Genomic DNA, 22125 nt, shown 5'->3' on the forward strand with positions numbered 1-22125 from the left:
ACTGGTAACATTTAATGACACTGAGAGGGACGTGCCCATGAGAGGGGCAGAACAGCACAGTGGTTAGAGCATATACTCTGGGGCTGCATTTCACTGGGTTAACAACGTGGAGTTGCCACTTATATTAGCTCTGTGACGCTGGGCAAGTTGTGTAACTGCTCTATGCCTCAGTTTTCTATCGTGGAATGGGGTAATGATAATGTCTATCTCATGGGGTTGTCACAAGGATGAAATAAATTAATATGCGTCAAGTGCTTAGTTAAGTGTGAGACACATGGCAAGGGTCACAGCACTCATTATTAACCAGGCACTGTGGCACTTTACCTGTATCAATCCCTATCCTCTGTTCAACCTTGTGGGTAGGCCCTGCCGTGATCCGCATTATGTAGGTAAAGAAACCAAGGCCCAGAGGGTGAGTAGCATCGCAGGTGGCAGAGCCAGGCTTGAGCCCAGGCAGCCTGGCTCCTTCCTGCTCTGAGATTCTGGTTTGGGCTGCACAGAGGCCGTTCCCACAGGTGCTTGTGGCAGCAGCTGGGCAGGGCAGCCAGGATCCTCCCAGGGATCCTCGACACAGCCGTGGCTGGAGCGCTCCTGTCTGGTCCTGTTGGAGTGGAACAATGAGAACTATGTTTCCTGCGCCTTGTTTTGGGGCGAGGGAGGGCCGGGTGCTCAGGTCTCAGCAGCATCCCTGGCTCCAGGGCCCGGCTCTGAATGGAACAGATTGTTTTGCTGTGTCACAACCAGCTCTGGGTGTGCCAGCTGGACTCCCTCAGAGGAGAGGCCGGCCGCCCTGATGTGGACATGCCTCTGATCCGTCCTGCTCGGGGCTCTCTTCTGGCCTCTGGTCAGCCAGGATTTGGGGCCTGGATCTGGCTCAGATGTGGCGTCGAGTTCCTGGCAGCCTCCTCCCTGCAGTGTTGGGCTCCGTATGGCTGCTGTAGTCATGGAGCCCACCCCGCCCACACCTCCCAGGAGAGCCAATCTGCTGGGATTGGCCTGTGGCCAAATGTGGCCCGAGCAGTAGAGCTGATTGGCTTTAAGCCACTCGGAGCCCTCTCCTGGGATGTAGGGAGAGGTCAGTGGGGAGGGAGGGAGTTCCCCAAAGCACACTCTTGGCCTTTTTGGCTGGAGAAGGAGAACATGGATGCCAGGGAGGTGACCAGAGACAGGGGTCCCGTGGGGAGAGGCTGCACTCAGCCCTTCGTCTTCCCTCGGGGAAGGCATTTACCCTTCCTGAGCTGAGAGAGGATAATTTCTGGCCACCTTCCTGTAGGGATTGGAGAGCTTCCTGATAGCAGGATGAAGGTGAAAGCCCTTTAAAAAGTATAAGGCAGGAGTTCCCTGGTGGCCTAGGGGTTAAGGATTCGGTGTTGTCACTGCTGTGGCTCAGGTTCAACCCCTGGCCTGGGAACTTCTGCATGCCGCAGGTATAGCCAAAAAAAAAAAAAAAAAAAAAAAAAGAAAGAAAAGCACAGCATGAAGTTTTGTAAGAGACAGTCACATTCTGCTCATTTCTGTCTGGCTTTCTTGTCAACCTGAATTTAAACCCAATGCTCCCCCCGCCTCCAGGCAGCCTTCCCTGCCTGCCCCTGCCCCAGTGCTCTCCTCCCGTTTCCTATCCTGGGGATGGGTGTGGGGTTTGGATGACCCTGTCCGCCACCCAAACTGTCCATCTGTGATTAAGCAGTCACACAAGTGTGTAGTCTTGCTGGCCATGAGACTGAGTTTGTGAGGAGGGGCTGTGGCTTCCTCTCTGCTTGTGTGGCTCTCCCCTTCGTGAGTTGCCTGAGTGCTGGGACTTGGCAAAGACCTGACAAGTGCCCGGGCGCTTTTCTCCTGCAGGTTCGAGAAGATGGTCAGTGGCATGTACATGGGTGAGCTGGTCCGACTGATCCTGGTCAAGATGGCCAAAGAGGGCCTCTTATTTGAAGGGCGAATCACCCCGGAGCTGCTCACCAGAGGGAAGTTCAACACCAGTGATGTGTCAGCCATAGAAAAGTAAGTGCCCCCACCCCTGCTCGAGGCTTTCTGGGGGGCACTGGGCAGAGAAGAGCCACGGGTCCCTTGTTACCCCTGGAGTCCTGGATTGCTGGGCTTCTCCTTGAGAGTGTCAGGGCTCTCTGGTCAGTCTCCCTTCTCCCTTAGCTCACCTGTCCTGGGCTGCTCTCTCCGCAGGCATCTGGTGGCAGCTCATTGAAGAGCCATCTAGTTAGTGGCAAATGCCAAAAGCCGTGTCTTCACTCTTCCCCTCCCCCTGACACACACACACACACACAAAACTGGATTAGAGTCCTGGTGGTGAATAGGAGCTGACCGGCTGCAGGCCTGGGTTAATTCCTCCTTTGGGATATCAGGGCCTTTCCCAGATGGTGTTCCACGGAACCCTCGTGACCTCAAAATCACCAGGTTTTCCTTGGAAAAAGAATTCTGTGGCCAGTAGGTTTGGGAAATGCTGCCTGCTTATCCTCCATTTAGAGATGTACATGATATCCATTAGCATTTTAAAGAAAACCCACTTTACTTCGGTTAACTGGTTAATTTCCCAAAATATTTTGTGCCTGAAACACCCTTCCCCCTCCTGCCTCTCCTTCCTGCTCCCTGCCCCCCAACACTCATACACATGTACGCTCACCTGTTCATAGCCAGAAGTGTTCTCTGGGTACAGGTTTGAGAAACAGTGATTAAGAGATAAGACAGGACAGATAGCCACAGAAGGACAGAGCCCAGGCCAGCAATCTGGCTGCTGCCTTTTGGCCTCAATATAAGAAACCCAGACTTCTCTGCCTCGACTGTCATTTTCAGGCTTTCACCTGAGATGGAAGAAGGTAAGCTTGGTAAACCTGATGCTGGGCAGTTTGATGAGTCAGATGGCTCCACGTCTGAAGGGCTCCTCCTATCCGGTAACCAGTTCTGTGTGCCACCAGGCTCTTTCGTGGTTCAAGAGACTCCTCGTAGCCCTGTGAGGCCACTGCTTAAAGACAGGGCCAGCTTGGTGCTAGAAATGCCATTTCATCTCTGCAGGAGGCAGGCATCCTGCTGCCTGGCCATGGTCCTGTGAATTTGGACAGAGCCAGTAGCGTCCTGGCTCTGGCTTCTGGGAGAAGATGCTGATGCAAGTGGAAAGGACTTTGTCTGGACTTTTATTTTACATTGGAGTCCTGGCCTCACTCTCCTTCAGCAGAGATTGGTGCAGAGCTATCATCAGTAGGAATGCCCACTGCTGAGTTCCCAGTTGGCTCTTTGCTTAAGTCCCCTGGTCAGCCGCTGGGAGGGGAGGGAGCACGAGCCTCGTGGCTTGTCTTCAGAAGCACTGACAGATCAGGAAATGCCTGCCTTCCTCTGAGCCTGTTTCTGGTGTTGGCTCCTTGGTTGCCAAGAAACAAAATCTGCTTGAACTCTCTCAAGAAAGCATGTATGTTTAAAAAGACCCTGTCAGCTGCAGATGTTGGAAGCATTCTCTTTAAAATCAGGAGCAAGACAGTATCACCTGTTTCTATTCAGTATTTCCCTGGAGGCTTAGGTAATTTTTTTTTTTTTTAAGAAAGAAAAAAAAAATCAAAGGCACAAGAATCGGCAAAAGAGGAAGTAAAACTGTCATTATTTGCAGATGATAATTGTCTGTATGGAAAACCAAAAAATATTTGTACAAGGGATTATGATAACAGGGGAGGTTAAGAAGATGTCTAGCGATAAGGTGCAAAAGTCACTTATATTTCTATATATTGACAATAATTAAAATATGTGTGTATATATATACATATATATATGTATATATGTACACACACACACACACACACACACACTTTTTTTGGCTGCGCCTGTGGCATGTCACAGTTCCAGGGCCAGAGACTGAGCCCATGCCATAGCAGTGACAACACCAGATCCTTAATCTGCTATGCCACAAGAGAACTGCAAAAATATGTATATATTTTTAAATACCTCTTTTTGTTGTTTTTGGTTTTTTGTTTGTTTTTGTTTTTTAGGGCCACACCTGCAGCACAGGGAAGTTCCCAGGCTGGGGGTCAAATAGGAGCTGTAGCCTCCGGCCTACACCATAGCTGCAGCAACGTGGGGTCCAAGCTGCTTCTGCAACCTACACCACAGCTCATGGCAACACCAGATCCTTGACCCACCGAGCAAGGCCAGGGATTGAACCCACATCCTCATGGATACTCGTTTTGTTTGTTTTCTGTAGCGCCACAATGGGAACTCCTAAGTAAATCATTTAAAATCAACTATAATGGGAAAAATAAAAATCATAAGATAAAAAATAAAAAATGAATCTTTTTAGAATATTTTTAGACTAACGGAAAAATTATAAATGTATTACACATTCCTTCACCCAGTTTTCCCCATTGTTAACATATTACCTTAATATGGTACATTAAAATATATACAATGTATATACATATGCATATATATATTCTTTTTAAAAAATAGACATCTACAGTAGTAATAAAGCTCTACCCTGGAATGAATCAAGAAAAGATATACAAAGCATTTATGCAGCAAATCAAAATTTGACTGGAGGAGTTCCCGTCATGGCTCAGCAGTTAACAAACTCAATTAGGATCCATGAGGATGCGGGTTCGGTCCCTGCCCTTGCTCAGTGGGTTAAGGATCCGGCATTGCTGTGAGCTGTGGTGTAGGTCACAGATGCGGCTCGGATCCCGTGTTGCTGACCTACCCAAAGAGCAGGCGCTTCTTCCCTGAGCCTCCTGGACAATGAGCCCAGGGGTGGAAGCAGCCATTTCTCCACCTGTTCAGGGTCATGTCTTCTGGCCTCTCCACATCTCTCCATGAGCCCAACATGCCATTACCCAGCCTCCTACAGTTTCTCCTGCTGCTCGGGATTTCTCAAGGAGGGGACCCCTTCTCCCTCTCTTCTCAGGCACTTGACTGCCACACTCCCAGGCCCTGTGCCTGTGGCAAAGGGAGTTCCCCTTTCCAGGACCTTCAGCCCTCAGTGCTCTGTGCTACCTGGTGTGGTCTTTAACTCACAAGTATTGGCCTCTAACCTCACAGGAATAAGGAAGGCCTTCACAATGCCAAAGAAATCCTGACCCGCCTGGGGGTGGAGCCATCCGATGACGACTGTATTTCGGTCCAGCACGTGTGCACCATCGTCTCCTTTCGCTCGGCCAACCTGGTGGCTGCGACGCTGGGCGCCATCTTGAATCGCCTTCGAGATAACAAGAGCACACCCAGGCTGCGGACCACGGTTGGTGTCGACGGGTCTCTTTACAAGACGCACCCACAGTGAGTCTGCCCTTTGCTCCACTTGGCACGCAGTACTGGTCTGGGCTAAGGACCTTCTCCAGAGGTCAGACTTTTGCACCCAGTGAAGGTTTTTGGTGGACAAGACAATATCTGGTTCTGGGCAGATGGTCCACTTGGGGAGGTATCCAGCCCTCAGCTGCTTCTTGCGGGTCTCGATTCTTTTTGCACTGTATCTCTCCTCATTTTGTAAGCTTTGTTTGAGACTTCTGTGGCTGCCAGGAACACTGGGTGGAATGTGTCTGTATCTTAAATTCTCTTTCTTGTCTGCATTTGTCAGGGACTTTAATCCTCGCTGTAACTCGGGTCATGGGTCTAGTGCCCACATTCCTGTTTTAGAAACTCCTATGAGTTTCTTAAGTCCCCTAAACACTCAGATAGTACAGTTTCCAGACCAGAGATTGAACCTATGCCACAGCAGTGAAATGCCAAATGCTAACCACTAGAACACCAGGAAACTGCAGTGATAGTACCTTTTTTCTTCTTTTTTTTCTGGCTGTATCCTTGGAAGTTCCCACGCCAGGAAATAGCAGTGACAATGCTGCATCCTTATCCTGCTAGGCCACCAGGGAATTCCTCTCTATACTTTTTTTAAACTGGCAACTTGTCCATGCTTTGCATCTGAGAGCCAGAGAGAAACTAAGTTGTAAATGGTCCCCACCGATGCTGCCTTCTTGGCTCTTGGACTCCTTAGCATCAAAAGCCTTCTGTGGCCACTAAAAACATGTTTTGTATCTATCTATCTATTTATTTATTTATTTAGCTTCTAGGGCACCTGCGGCATACGGAAGCTCCCAGGTTAGGGGTCAGATCAGAGCTGTAGCTGCCAGCATACACCACAGCCACAGCAACACAGGATCTGAGCCACACCTGCGACCTACACATACCATAGCTCATGGCAACGCTGGATCCCTAACCTACTGAGCGAGGCCAGGGATCAAACTTGCATCCTCATGGATATTAGTCGGGTTTGCTTCCACTGGGCAGCCATGGGAACTCCCAGTTTGTACCTTTTTAAAAGTCTAAAGGTGAATTCTAAGTCTTTATATACCGAGTTTTAACAGTAACTGCCTGTGGCATGATTTTTTGTTCAGGACCTCAGATATTTCTCCCATTGTATATATAATACGCATGTGCAGTAGCCTTGCAGTTCTAGTAACAGTTAAATAAAAATTGAGTTAAACTGAAATAATTTAGTGTTGCTGAGCGAGTTAGCTGTTACTATCTGCCAGGTTCTTTTTTTTTTTTTTTTTTTTTTTTTGCTTTTTAGGGCCATCCCTGTGGCATATGGAAGTTTCTGGGCTAGGGGTCGAATCAGAACTATAGCCACTGGCCACAGCCACAGCCACAGCCACAGAAACTCCAGATCTGAGCTGCGTCTGCAACCTACACCACAGCTCACGGCAGTGCCAGATCCTTAACCCACTGAGCAAGGCCAGGGATCAAACCCGCATCCTCATGGATCGTAGTTGGGTTCTCAACCTGCTGAGCCACAATAGGAACTCCCTGTCTGACTTTTAAACACTGGCCTCTTTGTTGACCACAGTGCTGTATTATGTATCATCTCCTTGTCATGGTGGAAGACAAAATTTTTTTGGACTCTGAATTATCTTTTTCTTTTCTTTCTCGGACTTTTTAGGGCTACACCTGTAGCATATGGAGGTTTCCAGGCTAGGTGTTAAATCTGAGCTGCAGCTGCCAGCCTGAGCCACAGCCATAGCAAGGCCAGATCCTTAACCCACTGAGCAAGGCCAGGGATTGAACCTGCATCCTCATGGGTGCTCTTCAGATTCGTTTCCACTGACCCACAATGGGAACTTCTGGAGCCTGAATTTTCTGAATTCAATATTCATATAATAATGAGAACCTTGTCTTTTTATGATGACTATGGGTGATTTCACTTTTCCCTTTTTGCCTGTCTGCACTTGCCAACTCTCCTACGGTGGATGTGTATGACTTGAGTACTGAGGAAGGCAAGTGTAGTAATGGAATTAAAGTGTGAAAAAAGAGAAAAGGCAGTCCTCGAGGCCCCTACAGTCCGGCTCAGTCTGGCTGTGGTGCCCCCCACGTCCCAGGTACTCCCGGCGTTTCCACAAGACTCTGAGGCGCTTGGTGCCCGACTGTGATGTGCGTTTCCTCCTCTCGGAGAGCGGCAGCGGTAAGGGGGCCGCCATGGTGACTGCGGTGGCCTACCGCCTGGCTGAGCAGCACCGGCAGATCCAGGAGACCCTGGCCCACTTCAGTCTCACCAAGGATATGCTGCTGGAGGTGAAAAGGAGGATGCGAGCCGAGATGGATTTGGGGCTGAAGAAGGAGACGCATGACAAGGCCGTGGTCAAGATGCTGCCCTCCTTTGTCCGGAGCACTCCTGATGGGACGGGTAAGGACTCTGGGGGGGCTGGTGTGCCCCTCCTGCCTCTCATACCAGTGACAAGTCCCCGTGGGGCTGCAGGGAGGTTGGCCTCTCCGGGGGACACAGTTACACTAGGATTGCCTGGCTTTGGCAAGAGCTGGCAACCCACTCAAACCTCTCTTTTCCATTTTTACCACTGATTTGACATGTGTGTGACTCAAGGCAGTTGACTTCCCCTGGTCCAGCCTCCCAGGCAGGTGTCATCTCTAAAACCACAACCCTGCTCAGAATTAGAAAGTATTCTTAAAAGAAGAGAGCTTCAGGAGTTCTAGTCGTGGCTCAGCAGTTAGTGAACCCGACTAGCATCCATGAGGATGTGGGTTCGATCTCTGGCCTGGCTTAGTGGGTTAAGGATCCAGCGTTGCTGTGAGCTGTGGTTTAGGTCGCAGACGCAACTCAGATCCTGAGTTGCTGTGGCTCTGGCATAGGCCGGTGGCTACAACTCTGATTGGACCCCTGGCCTGGGAATCTCCATATGCTTCAGGTGTGGCCCTAAAAAGACAAAAAGACAAAAAAAAAAAAAAGAGAGAGCTGGCCAAGTCCTGAAGCCCTGAGTTTGCTATAGGTCCTCTGATAAATAGGGTAAACCGGAAGAAGGATAAACACCCAATACCTTCTTCCTAGGTCCTGGGTTGCAGGCGGGGTGCATGTGAGGCACACAGGGGGCTGGAGATTTTTACACTGGGCAGTTTGGAGCTCAGCATCCAGCCCTTACTGTTGACCTTGCTGGTCCTCTTGGAGCTGAGCACTCTGGGGAGACCAGTGAGTATTTGTGGTAGGAACATTTCCTACATGTAAATTACTATTGCATTATAAACCATCCTCAAACTTAGTGGCTTAAAACAGCGACCATTTACTGTTGTTCAAGGGTCTGTTGGTTAGCAATTGATTGTTGCTCATCTGGGCCAGGCCGGACTGATCTTTGCTGGACTTATTCACGCACCTGCAGTCCCTGGTGGGTCAGCTAGGGGGCCTCCCCCACATATCCAGCATTCGTCAGCTGGGGTGCAGGAGTACCTGGTCATGTGTCTGTTCCTCCAGCAGGCCACTGGGCTCTTTGTAGGAGCCTCTTGGAGGCCTAGGCTAGGACTGGCTCATCTCTGCTTTTCCCACATTCTGTTGGCCAGGCCAGATCCAAGGGGAGGAGGAAATGGATTCCATGTTTTGACTGGAAGAGCAGCAAAAACACTTTGCAGAGAAGCAAGTGTACAAGGAGGAATGATCGTGGTCATTTTTGCAAAGACTCTACACACTGGTCTATATTATTAATTTTTTTTTTCTTTTTATGGCTGTACCTATGGCATATAGAAGTTCCCAGGCTAAGGGTCAAATTGAAGCTGCAGCTCCCAGCCTATGCCACAGCCATAGCAGCACCAGTCTGAGCCAAATCTGCGACCTACACTGTGGCTTGCGGCAATATCAGATCCTTAACCCACTGAGTGAGGGCGGGGATGGAACCAGCATCCTCATGGAGACTGTTGGGTTCTTAACCCACTGAAACACAGCAGGAACTCTCTATATTATTAATTTTTATATGAGATTCCCTAACAGCAGGTCGTTGTTGCCAAGCTTTTTAGTAGCCTGATAATGTTTATTTGTTTATTGTGACAAATGGTTCATCCATGGGGCCTTTTGTCCTTTGGTGTGGTCCAAAGGTTGTGGTAGTCAGTGAGTTAGTGCTGACCCTTTCTGAGCCTGAGCTGTGGGCTGAGGGGAGACCTGTATTTAATATGCGGTTCTTCCCTTGAAAGTTGGAAGTCTTGGGGTTACTGGCTGCCAGGAGATAAAACGAGCTCCTCTTGACCCTCTTTGTGTTCTTGACCACAACAGAACACGGTGACTTCTTGGCCCTGGATCTTGGAGGAACGAACTTCCGCGTCCTGCTGGTGAAAATTCGTAGTGGGAAAAAGAGATCGGTGGAAATGCACAACAAAATCTACGCCATTCCCATTGAAATCATGCAGGGCACTGGGGAAGAGGTGAGACGGCTTTGCTTTTATACTGTCCTAGCGTGTGTGCATCACACTTCCAGCCAGTGGCATCGGTGGCCCCCAGAACCTGCATGTGATGTGTGCTGCAGCACAGTTGTGTCTCATGGTCTGAAGCGTCAGGTGCATTCAGCCAGGCAGGGCTTAGGGTACTGGGGGGCTGTGAAGATCTGGAGAGGAGGACTTGCTCTGCATGTGTCCGGGTATGTGTGTGCGTGTGTGCACGTGTACCTGTGCACTGAAGGGGTGAAACCAGAGGGTGCCTGGGTAATCTCTTCCTTTGTCCTAAAGCTGTTTGACCACATCGTTTCCTGCATCTCTGACTTCCTGGACTACATGGGCATCAAGGGCCCCAGAATGCCTCTGGGCTTCACGTTTTCGTTTCCCTGCAAGCAGACGAACTTGGATGTGGTGAGTCTCCCCTTTCCAGGCATCAGACACAGGGCAGCACTGACTGTCCCTTGTCAGTGTGGGTTGGCTCTTTTGAGGCTTCCTCTAGCCTCTGCATCTTTTGATTCTGGCACAGCTTAGCTGTCAGTCACAGTGGCTTGACCCAGGCCTTATGTCATACCCTCTAGGACGTCTTAAGACTCTCTCTATTCTTCTTTTATCATTTAAAACATTCCTGTCTTTGGGGAAGCCTCCCAATCCTCCAGGCCAGAGAATCTCACCCTCCTTGGTGTCCCCATTCCCTCTAATGTTGCCTGGTTATAGCACTTTTTACACAGTTTTTAGTGATCTTTGTTATCTTTCTCTTCTCTGATGCCATGTGGTCCTTGAGCAAGGACCCGTGTTCCCCACAGGCCCTAAACACAGTGCTCTTGCTCACAGAGGAGATGCTTAATAAATGTTTGTCCAATAAATGGGACAAAACCAGCCCAAAGTCAGGGCTTGAGCACCTGCTGGGGACTGAGACCTGGACATATAGTTCCCCCCACCCCACCCCCACAGCAAGCCCACAGTCTAGTGGAGGACCCCAGCCCTGACACAGCAGCTGCAGCACCACGCTTAGGGCTGCCAGCGGGGTGGGGGCATATTCCATGCGGAGGGAGCCGATTGTGCAGTCATGCATGCAAGACCAATCCTGCAGGTGCCTCTGTGTTTTACAGGTAGAGGTATGACCAGGGATGAGGCCCTGGTGTTGGCATCACATCACATGAGACCTTAGGCTGGGGTTTAAGGCATGTAATAGACAGCACTTGGGAAGCTGGGTATGACCACCTACCTCTAGAACCCACTTAATCCAGTCACAGTGCTGACTTGGGGCTTTTTCCCTCTTAAGGACTTTTAGATCTCAGCAGGTGGGTCCACATAAACTTGTATGTTTGGGGGGTTTGTTTTGTTTTGATTTTTGGGTTTTTTTGGCTACAGCCTGCCGCAGTTTGATACAGGATCTTTGTTCCCAGACCAAGTATCAAACCTGAGCCACAGAGGCGAGGTGCTGAGTCCTAATCACTAGACCACCAGAGAACTCCCAAATAAAGTTGTTTTTCACAGTTTTTAAAGGTCTGGTGATTTCTTTTAATGACTTTTATTTTTTCCATTATAGTTGATTCACAGTGTTGTGTCAATTTCTGCTGTACAGCAGAGTGACCCACACATATATACACATTCTTTTTCTTATACTGTCTTCCATCATGTTCTACTCCAAGAGATGGGATATAGTTCCCTATGCTGTACAGTAGGATATAGTCTTTTCAAATTGAGGTATAATTGACATACAGCATTGTATTAGTTTCAGGTGTACAATGTAATTATTTGATATTTGTGTATTTTGCAGAATGATTACCACAATGAGTCAATATCCATCATGACGCATAATTACAAAATAATTTTTTTTTTTTTTTGCCACACCTGCGGCATATGGAAGTTCCTGGGTCAGAAATCCAATCCAATCCACAGTCTCAATCTCTGCCATAGCTGCAGCAATGCCAGATCCTTAACCCACTGTGCCACAGCAGGAAATCCACAAAAATTTTTTTTCTTGTGTTGAGAACCTTTAAGATCTATTCTTTTAGCAACTGTCAAATAGACAATACAGTATAAAATTTTTTTTGCTTTTTTTTTTTTTTTTTTTTTTTTTTTTTTTTTTGCGGGGTGGGGAAGGGCCGCACCTGAGGCACATGGAGGTTCTGAGGCTAGGGGTTGAATTGGAGCTACAGCTGCTACACCAGATCTGAGCCGTGTTTTTGACCTATACCACAGCTCACAGGATCCTAGTCAGGTTCATTAACCACTGAGCAAGGGAACTCCTGGCTATACAGTATTATTAACCGTAGTCATCATGTTGCAGGGAATTTTGATCACCTGGACGAAGGGTTTTAAGGCAACTGACTGCGTGGGGCACGATGTGGTGACCTTACTGAGGGATGCAATAAAAAGGAGAGAGGTAACTATGAAAAGGATGTTTTTAAGACTCTTTACTGTTTTGTTGGATGATAAAGATTGGACTTGCTCACTGTCAAGAATTCAAACAATACAGAAGCGTGTGACAAGGCTATTAACATTCTCCCAGTTGCCAACCATAAAAGAGGGAACAGTTTTGTGTTATTTAAAGGATTGTTTTAGGAACTAAAATCATGACTCTCCCCCAGATCGAGAAGGAGAAAAGTTGCCAGCGGGCACAGCCTGGCACTGTTTTCCAGGCCTTGGCTGAGCACACGGGCCATGGAGCACAACCATCCGTCATCATAGCCCCTCCTCGACTAACTGTGTTGGAATTAGATGAGAAGCAGAGTGCTCTTTAGGCAGAACTGGGCACTTGCTTGGAGAGTGTTCTGCTTCCTGACAGCATCCAGTCCAGTGCAAAGTCCCGTTTCCTTTTTTTTTTTTTAGGGCCGTACCCTTGGCACATGGAAGCTCCCAGGCTAGAGGTTGAATCAGAGCCAGAGCCATAGCTACTGGCCTATGCCACAGCCACAGCAACGCAGGATCCAAGCTGCATCTGCGACCTACACCACAGCTCAGCTGGATTCTTAAGCCACTGAGCGAGGCCAGGGATCAAACCTTCGTCCTCATGGATCCTAGTCAAATTTGTTTCCGCTGAGCCACAGCGGAAATTCCAAGCCCCGTTTCTTTGAACCCTCCCTCAAGCTACCAGCACAGGCTCACATCCTCTACTTGTGGTTCCTAACACTTTCTGAGATGTGTTTGCCCGTGTTGCAAGCAACCAGTCAGTAATCCCAACTTTGTCCCCCTGTGGGTGTGTTTCTGGTGGTCTTTGGCTAGAAGACATTGACAAGATATAAAATGAAAAATGCAGAAGTTTTTTTGAATGTGTTATTTTACTAAAATTAATTTTGGTAGATGAAATAAAAGATGGTGTAAAATATAGAGCTGTGAAACTAAGCATCCCTCACACATTTGTTGATGCCATATCATGGGACTCCATGGTGCAAACGCTTGAACATTGCTTTATTTCATAAGCTCTCAGTAGCTTAACTAGGACAGAGCTCTTTATTTTTCAAGATTATGACCCCTTTGGGTGTTCCCTTTTGGTGCAGTGGGTTAAGGATCCCGTGTTGTCACTGCAGTGGCCTGGGTTGCTGCTACAGCAGAGGTTCAGTCCCTGGCCCAGGAATGTCCACATGCTATAAGCAAGGCCAAAAAAAAGGTCTCCTTGGAGATAAAGGGAAGGGGTGGTCACTGGAGGATCACATGCTTCTGGGGACCTAGCAAATTTTTTTTCTTTTTATGGCTACACCTGTGGCATATGGAAGTTCCTGGGCTATCGGTCAAACTGGGTCCAAGCCACATCTTTGACCTATGCCACAGCTTGTGGCAACAGATCCTTAACCCACTGAGCAAGGCCAAGGATCGAACCCACATCCTCATGGGCACTGTGCCGTGTTTTAACCCACTGAGCCACAAGGAGACCGCCAGTATTGTTTCTTTTTGTTTTTCTTGCTTTTTAGAGCAGCACCTGTAGCATATGGAAGTTCCCAGGCTAGGGGTCAAATTGGAGCTGCAGCTGCCAGCCTACATCACCACAGCAACGCCAGATCTGAGCTGCATCTGCAACCTATGCTGCTCCCCCAATATTCTGCTTCTTGGAACGAGGTGGTGGTTACTTGGGTTTTCTTGTTCTATTAATTCCTTAAGCCGTATATTTTCATGTGATGTGTTATTCTATATGTGTTATATTTCATAATAAGAAATGAAGTTTTTACTTATTAATTAATGAGGGAATCAGTGAGAAGTTAAAAAAAAAAAAAAAAAACAGTTCAGGCATCTCCAGTTCAGAAGGGCAGACAATACAAGGCAGTCAGAAAGGTTGAAACGAATGGATTTCACTGAGAAGAAACCTGACCTCTTTTTGCCCATTTCACAACTCTTAATGTTAGCATTCTTCCAACATACTTTCCATACATATATAAATATGCATGGAGATACACACATTTTCTAAATGGGAGTCATACCGTATATACTATATTACAGTTGGCTTTTTTCATTTAATATGAAACAGGCATCTTTCTTGTCACTACGTAGTGGCCAGTCGCACTCATTTTCTTGGCCGTACAGAATTCCCCAGCTTGCCCAAACCAGGGCTTACATAGCCCCTTTTGTAAATACCCTCACGTGTGCCTTTGTGAACCTGCCTGTGTCTCTGAAGGACAGATTCTGTATTTGACATTTGTATTTTGCCCTCTGAAAGGCTGTAACACTTAGTTGCTTAATTTTTATTTTTTCGTCTGTGGCATGCAGAAGTTCCTGGGCCAAGGATCAAACCCTCACCATAGCAGCAACCCAGGCTGCTGCAGTGACAATGCTGGATCTTTAACCTGCTGAGCCACCAGGGAACTCCTAAAAAACTAACACTTTAAACTCCCAAGAGAAAGAGCTCTTTGGCCATTCTCCCTGTCTTTCCTCTGTTCTATGCTGCCTCTCTAGTCCTTCAGGGCCATCTGTGAAATGGGTAGCATACCTCCTTTCTTTACATCTCAAGCTTCAGATGCATCAGTAATGATAGATGTTCAGTGAAGGAGGATTCCAGTCCCTTTCACAAGCTGGTAAGGAAACTCTTTCAGATGAGGCACCACCGGCTTTCTGACCACAGTGTGGCACAGTGACCCTGCAGAACTCAAGCTAGACAGTGCTGTCCCTCCCTTTTTTTTTAAATAGTGATTTTTATTTTTTCCATTAGAGCTGGTGTTGTGTTCTGTCAATTTTCTGCTGTATAGCAGGATGACCCAGTCACACATACATGTATATATATTTTTTCTCACATTATCATGTCCCTCCCTTAAATAAGCCAAACTTGTGTGTCTTTCTTTCCAAAGGAATTCGACCTGGACGTGGTGGCTGTGGTCAATGACACGGTGGGCACCATGATGACCTGTGCTTATGAGGAACCCACCTGCGAGGTTGGACTCATCGTAGGTGGGTGTCCTGGAAGGTCCTTCTTGGGGGTGGGGAAGGCCAGCTCTGTGGGGCCCTGAGGACAGCTCAGCCCTCAGTGCCCCTCAGTGCTGACAGTACATCTAGCAGTGCTGTCCCTTTGCCACCTCCTGAGGTTCATCCTGGCCCGAGGCTGCAGTGCTCTCCAGGGATCCCTCTCCCTCAACAGCAGTGCTGAACCTCACAGCATTAATGAATGGCCTCCACCTAGCCAGGACCCAGATTGAGACTTGAACCCACAGTTTTATCTTTTTCTTTTTGTGTCTTTTTAGGGCTGCACCCGAGGCATATGGAGGTTCCCAGGTTAGGGGTCCAAAGAGAGCTGTAGCCACAGCTACAGCAACGCAGAAGGAATTCAGTGAGAGACAAAGTTAGGGCAAGCAGATTTATTAAGATTTACTAAGTTAGGTCACTTGTGAGAAATGCAAGCGGGCAGGCAAGGAGACTCTGCCCCAGGATCAGGTAGGCTACAGTTTTATCATCCGAGGGGAGTGGCAATGGGAAAAAACCACCTCTTCCTCTTTCTTCGAGTAGTAGCATCCACGAGTAGTAGCATCCAGTAAGAGAGTATTTGACCCGGTAAAGTCAGACTAGGACTGTCCTGGTGCTTATTCAAATCAGCAGAAGCACAGCCCTCGGCCCTCAAACTCCTGCCCTTAGTCTGAACCTGAATGCAGGCCTCACCCCATCCCCCTGAGGCAGGTCTCCTGCCTCCACTAGGCAAGCAACCCTGCCCTGTTCTGATGACCCTCTTCAGCAATTATTGACTTAACAGTGGCCTCCCCTGGGTTTCCCTCTCTATCTGTGGTCCCCTAATGGGACTTTTACAACTACCTGTGCCTGCTCCATCCCTATCAACCCCACCAGGCTTCGTGGTGGCTACGATGGATGGGGTGGGAGTGCCTGGAGCTGGCACTCATCAGGGCAACTCTCAGGGCTTGTAAGGAAGGGCCCAGGCCTGTGGCTGGGAAGGAAGCAGAGAAAGGAAGCAGATTGCAGCCACTGTTTGTGAGGGACCCAGCTGCTGGGGTGAGAGGCAGGGTTTTTTTTTTGTTTGTTTGTTTTTTTGTCTTTTCTAGGACTGCACCCACGGCACATGGAGTTCCCAGACTAGGGGTCTAATTGTAGCTGTAGCCGCCACATCTGCGACCTACACCACCGCTCACGGCAATGCCATATCCTTAACCCACTGGGCAAGGTCAGGGATTGAACCTGCAACCTCATGGTTCCTAGTCGGATTCATTAACCACTGAGCCACGACGGGAACTCCAGAAGCATCTTGATTTAGGCTGCAAGAAAACCATTCGTCTAACTGATCCTGCTCCTAGTGTCAGCGACACTGGGAAAAGGCTTGATTTCTTAGCCAACACCTGCAGAGCCTCCCTGGATTGAGGGTTGGCACCCTTCTGTGTGGACCTGGGAGATTGGCAGAAGGCCCAGCAGGCTGCCTTCCCCGCGCCAGGGAGACCTTTTCATTTGTTAAGCCACTTTCGCTCCCATGGAAACTTAAAAAACTAGGGAGCAGCTCCAGGTGAAAAGTGGTTTGGGGCCTGGCTTTGGGGCTCTTTGTTTCTTCCTTTCTTTTGCAAAGCTTTCTTTCTCCACTGGCCCCTCCCTCCCTTCAGCTTCTGAATGGGTTTAGGTGTGACATGCAAAGATAGAGTGACACAGCACTTGCTTTAATTCCAGGCCTGGCCTCACTTTCCTGCCCTGGAGGTCAGGCCTGCCCAGTCCAAGGGCGGGGGGTGGGGGGGTGGGGGGGGTGCAAGGCTGGGTAGTGGGGGTGGGCTTCTCCAGGGCTTGGTCTGCCTTCAGTCTGTATTATATATTTTTTTGTTCTTTTAGGGCCGCACCCACGGCATATGGAAGTTCACAAGCTAGGGGTCAAATCAGAGCTACAGCTGCCGGCCTTCACCACAGCCACAGCCACAGCCACGCCGGATCCAAGCCGCCTCTGCGACCTACACTACAGCTCACGGCAATGCCGGATCCTTAACCCACTGAGTGAGGCCAGGGATCAAACCCATGTCTTCATGGATACTAGTCAGGTTTGTTAATCACTGAGCCACAGTGGGAACTCCCTGGGGCTGCCTTCAAAGCCACTGTTTCCTTCAACCATCAATTGGTCTCTGCTCAGAGCTCCCGTAGGCAAGATGTATGGTGTACAAGTTCTGGCTTGCTTTGCACCCGCTTCCATTTCTGAGGCTCCTTTTCTCTGTTTTACACTTTGGGTAAAAGGGAGCTGAGAAAACAAAAACAATCCAGTTATGGAGTTCCCATTGTGGCTCAGCAGTTAATGAACCTGAATAGGATCCATGATGTGGCTAGGATCTGGTGTTGCTGTGGCTCTGGCGTAGGCCAGCAGCTACAGCTCCAATTCGGCCCCTAGCCTGGGAACTTCCATACGCCACGGGTGCGGCCCTAAAAAGACAAAAAAGACACCCCCCAAAAAATCCAGTTATATTATCCAAAAACTGGGTTTGCATTTTTGGTGAGTGTCGAGGCAAAAGACACAACCGAGCCAGAGATCAGAAGGAAGGATTTATTACTTGTAGCAAGTAGAGAGAATACCAGGCATCTTTCTCAAAGGAGGGAGTGTCTTCTCTCAGGGAAAAATTGGGGAGGTTTTAAGCTAAGAGCACCTGCATATTCCTTTAGGGGCTTGGGCAGAGGAGAAATTAGCATAGAATAGGGGGCAGAAGTTGACAGAGGCTAAGCTTCAGTTGATTTAAATCACTGAGAGTCGGGGAGTTCCTGTCTGGCTCAGTGGTTAAAGAATCCGACTAGGAACCATGAGGTTGTGGGTTCGATCCCTGGCCTTGCTCAGCGGGTTAAGGATCCGGCGTTGCCGTGACCTGTGGTGTAGGTCGCAGATGCGGTTCGGATCCCGTGTTGCTGTGGCTCTGGCATAGGCCGGTGGCTACAGCTCCGATTGGACCCCTAACCTGGGAACCTCCATATGCCGCGAGAGCCACCCAAGAAGTGACAAAAAGTAAAAAAAGTAATCACCGAGCCTCAGAAAGGGTTAACTTCTTCAACCCTTAGGTTCCAGGTGAAGGGGTTGGTTGAGCACCCAAGGGGGGTTTATTTCTGCCAAACAGCTCAAGAAAGTGCTTCAGGCTAACTTTTACCTTTGAAACAGAACTGGGAGTCTTTACAAGGATTTATTATCTTTACTACTGTTATTTCTCTGGTGTGTTCTTCGGGTCCCTGAAGATCATTATTCAAGGGCAAGCATTGTGGCCTAGCTTAGGTCACCAAATAGCTTAGGCCCCAGTGGCTTCTCTTATGTCAAGAAAGCCATGTCTGCTCCTCTTTCTCCCTGTCTGTTTACAGTTGCGTAGTTTAAAGCATCTGCAAATTCCACTTGTTTCTCTAAACGAATGAAGCCTATTTGGTCTGGCCACTAGGGGTGTCCCTGTGTGCCTTAATGATGTCGGAAATATATCTATCTCTGCATCCCCCCCAGGGCAGGTCCATTGAACTGGAGTGGGTTCATTCTAAGGCCTTGAATGAAGGTGTGGTCCATGAGCGAGCAGCATCGGCATCACCTGGAAGCATGTTAGAAATTTAGTCTCAGGCCTCACCCCATACTCCAGAATCAGAACCTGCATCTTAACAGCTCTCCAGGGGATTTGGTGTATATTAAAACATCTGTGTTGAAGGACTCCTGGTTGGTTGGTTGGTTTTTAAATTTCCCCTTCATCCACTGAGACAAGGCCAGTGACCGAAAATTTGGCTATCTGGCAATCAAAAGTGTTTTTGAAGGTTTTAGAATGTTTCCTCTCTGTGTCTGTACCTAACTCCTCATGGACAAGAACAGCAAACAGTCTGTGGTCTGACCCTAGTCCTGGGGTCGGGGTGGGAGGCGCGATCTAAATAGCCCTGCCCTGGGGGCGCAGGGATGGAAATCAGAGGCTTCTGAGCACCTGGAAGCCACTTGTCAGATTGTGTGTGTACAGCATGTGGGGTCACCCAGGGAAATGCCCCTTTTCTCAGGACAATCAGCAGAACTTCAAAGAGGTTTGTGATACCAAAATGGTGAGGAATCATTGCTTTGAAGGGCACCCTTGAAATGCTCAGGACACTATCCTTTTCTGAACTAACTGTGGGCTCCATTCTGGAACCTGCAGGAGAGTTTATTCACGCCGAGTCCATGACCAAATTTGATATGAAAAGAGAAGTGGACATGCATGGCATGGTAGTAGTCAGTCCCACTGTATGATATTTTATATATGTATGCACGTGTGTGTATACATGTCCCGTGTGTGTTTAGAGAGAGAGGGAAAGAGAAATAGAGAAATATCCTTCCAATCTGAATGCTGCCTAAACTTTCACCATTGGAGAGACATCCCTTTGTTGTAAGACCGTCTTCTATTAAAATAAACCCAGTCCTGTCTGGACAGGTAAACACAGGAGGCTCTTGGTATTGATGTCTCAGTATAAAGTTAATCAAATGCTCTGGGCAGTTTTTGTTTGTTCTATGGCCGAACCCACAGCATATGGAAGTTCCTGGGCCAGGGATTGAATCCTGCAGCGTAGGTCACAGCTGCAGCAATGCTGGATCCTTTAACCCACTTTGTGGGACCGGGGATTGAACCTGTGCCTCTGCAGTGACCTGAGCCACTGCAGCTGGATTATTTTTAATTTTTATTTTTGGTCTTTTTGTCTTTTCAGGGCCACACTCGTGGCATATGGAGGTTTCCAGGCTAGGGGTAGAATTGGAGCTATAGCTGCCAGCCTACACCACAGCCACAGCAATGCCAGATCCGAGCCGTGTCTGTGACCTATGCCACAGCTCTCGGCAATGCCGGATCCTTAACCCACTGAGTGAGGCCAGGGATCAAATCTGCAACCTCATGGTTCCTAGTCGGATTCGTTTCCTCTGTGCCACAACGGGAATTCCAGGCAGTTGGATTCTTAACTGTGCCGCTGCGGGAAATGCCCTTCCCACTTTTTTTTTTTAAGCTCTGGGCAGTTTTAACACTGGCTCTCCTTCTGTATTTTGAGGTTTTCCTGGAAGACATTGGGAAAGTGAAGCAATTACTTTGTTCACCTCAAAAGTGTAGCCTTCCAGAATCCAAAGCCCCAGGACTAGTTGCGTCCCCACTAAGCGTGGTGGCATGTCCAGTCACTTCCCCTCTTCGTGTTTTTTTTTCGTGTATTTCAGGGACTGGCAGCAATGCCTGCTACATGGAAGAAATGAAGAATGTTGAGATGCTAGAAGGAACTGAGGGGCGAATGTGTATCAACATGGAGTGGGGTGCCTTTGGGGACAATGGGTGTCTGGATGACATCAGAACAATCTATGACAAAATGGTGGACGAATATTCTCTAAACGCAGGGAAACAAAGGTAATTCTGCCTGGTGGGGAGGGCATGTGGCTGTATTCTACCCTTTGCAGTGGGAGAAGCTTCTAGTAGGAGCGGGATCTGGACAGAGTCTGGAGACCACGGTCCCTCACGTTAACTCCGACCTTGGCTTTTGGCCCGAGGAGAGCAGAGAACTTAGGGATGGGGAGTGGCAGCACAACATGGTTCAGGATGGCCCAGGGTTGATGTTCTCTCCACATGTTTCTGGGGGACAGGGGGCACCACTCTTCTCAATGACTGTGTTTATCTTGGAACATTCTGGCCTTCCCATTTCTCTCTTTCTTCCCCACCAGACTAATAGAAACCTCTTGGTCAGCAGGTTTTTGCCTTGTTTAGTGGAAGTAGAACACACTTGACCTGCAGTTGTTAAAGGGTGAAGGAAATTAGGATGTTGCCAGTGGGAGTGGGCATGAGAATGCATTGGGGGCTCTGGGTCAGGGGTGCAGCCAAGGCTCGCCTCAATTCACCCTTCCCATGGCAGACCTCCTGCACCACCCAGTGGCTGTCTGGAGCTTTGCAGCTCAGTAGGAATCCTGAGATGGCAGGGTTGGTCCACTCTTCCCCTTCCCAGGAGAGAGACAAATGACGCTTTGTCTCAAGCTCCCAGGCATCAGGCCATCCTCTGCCATAGCCAGGCCGGGTGTCTAAGCTGTGTCCTCAGGAGCAGAATGAAGAACCGGGGTAGTGCCTTCCAAACAAAGTTATTCTCCAGATGACCTCAAGATTTTTGCCTTTCCCAAATACCACCTATGTTTAAATGTTTTTCTTTAAATCGGCTTGTAACATTTTTTTTATAAAATTTTTTGAAATTGAAATATAGTTGATTTACAGTGTTATGCCAATTTCTGCTGTACAGCAGAGTGACCCAGTCATACATGTGTGTACATTCTTTTTCTCACACTATCTTCCATCATGTTCTATCCCAAGAGATAGGGTATAGCTCCCTGTGTGGCTTGTGATTTTTTTTTTCTTTTAATGATTTTTATTTTTTCCATCATAGCTGGTTTACAGTGTTCTGTCAATTTTCTGCTGTACAGCAAGGTGACCCAGTCACTCATACATGTACACATTCTTTTTTCTTACATTATCATGCTCCATCATAAGTGACTAGATATATTTCCCAGTGCTGTGCAGCAGGATCTCATTACTCATCCACTCCAAAGGCAATAGTTTGCATCTATTAACCCCAAATCTTATGTTTAATGAGGGGGCAATCCAATATTAGCGTTAAGTGAATATAGTGAAGAATGGCATTATTCGATCCTAGCTACCATGCCTACCAAAGGCTTTGTTAAAAGGGGGTCAGTAGTGGTTGGTAGGGGTTAGATCTATACCAGCACCAAAGGGATTAGCACCGAGAAGATGAGAAGGACTGGATGGGATTGGATGATGGTAGTGCTATTTGTTTTCTGTGCACCACCCGAAACCTTCTGGACCGTCCAGATTCCACTGGACTCTTCACAGCTTGGGGGCCCTGGGATGGGATGTGCTCATGGAAGCATTTAAACCTCTTGTCATTTCTGAGGCTCTCGTGCGTGGAGATGGCAGGAATTAAAAGCCCCAAGAACAGGGGGCCCTCAAGGGTATTGGTGGCTGCCTGGGTCCTCCAGCCTATGTGGCTTTATCACCCTGTGGGTGCTTGACCAGCACTCCAGGTTTTCCAAAAATTTAGTGGGAA

At 48.4% G+C, this 22125-nt stretch overlaps 1 protein-coding gene across 1 annotated transcript in view; it reads left to right on the top strand.

The window, feature by feature from the left end:
* HK1 (hexokinase 1) overlaps nt 1-22125 on the top strand; it is a 77600-nt gene that overhangs the window by 49249 nt on the left and 6226 nt on the right. Inside the window, 8 exon segments of the mRNA NM_001243184.1 lie at nt 1843-1998; nt 5026-5259; nt 7353-7657; nt 9521-9669; nt 9970-10089; nt 11972-12067; nt 14958-15057; nt 20246-20429. Of these exon segments, the coding sequence (NP_001230113.1) occupies nt 1843-1998; nt 5026-5259; nt 7353-7657; nt 9521-9669; nt 9970-10089; nt 11972-12067; nt 14958-15057; nt 20246-20429 (1344 nt within the window).

Source organism: Sus scrofa, chromosome 14, assembly GCF_000003025.6.
Source record: "Sus scrofa isolate TJ Tabasco breed Duroc chromosome 14, Sscrofa11.1, whole genome shotgun sequence".
NCBI lineage: Eukaryota > Metazoa > Chordata > Mammalia > Artiodactyla > Suidae > Sus > Sus scrofa.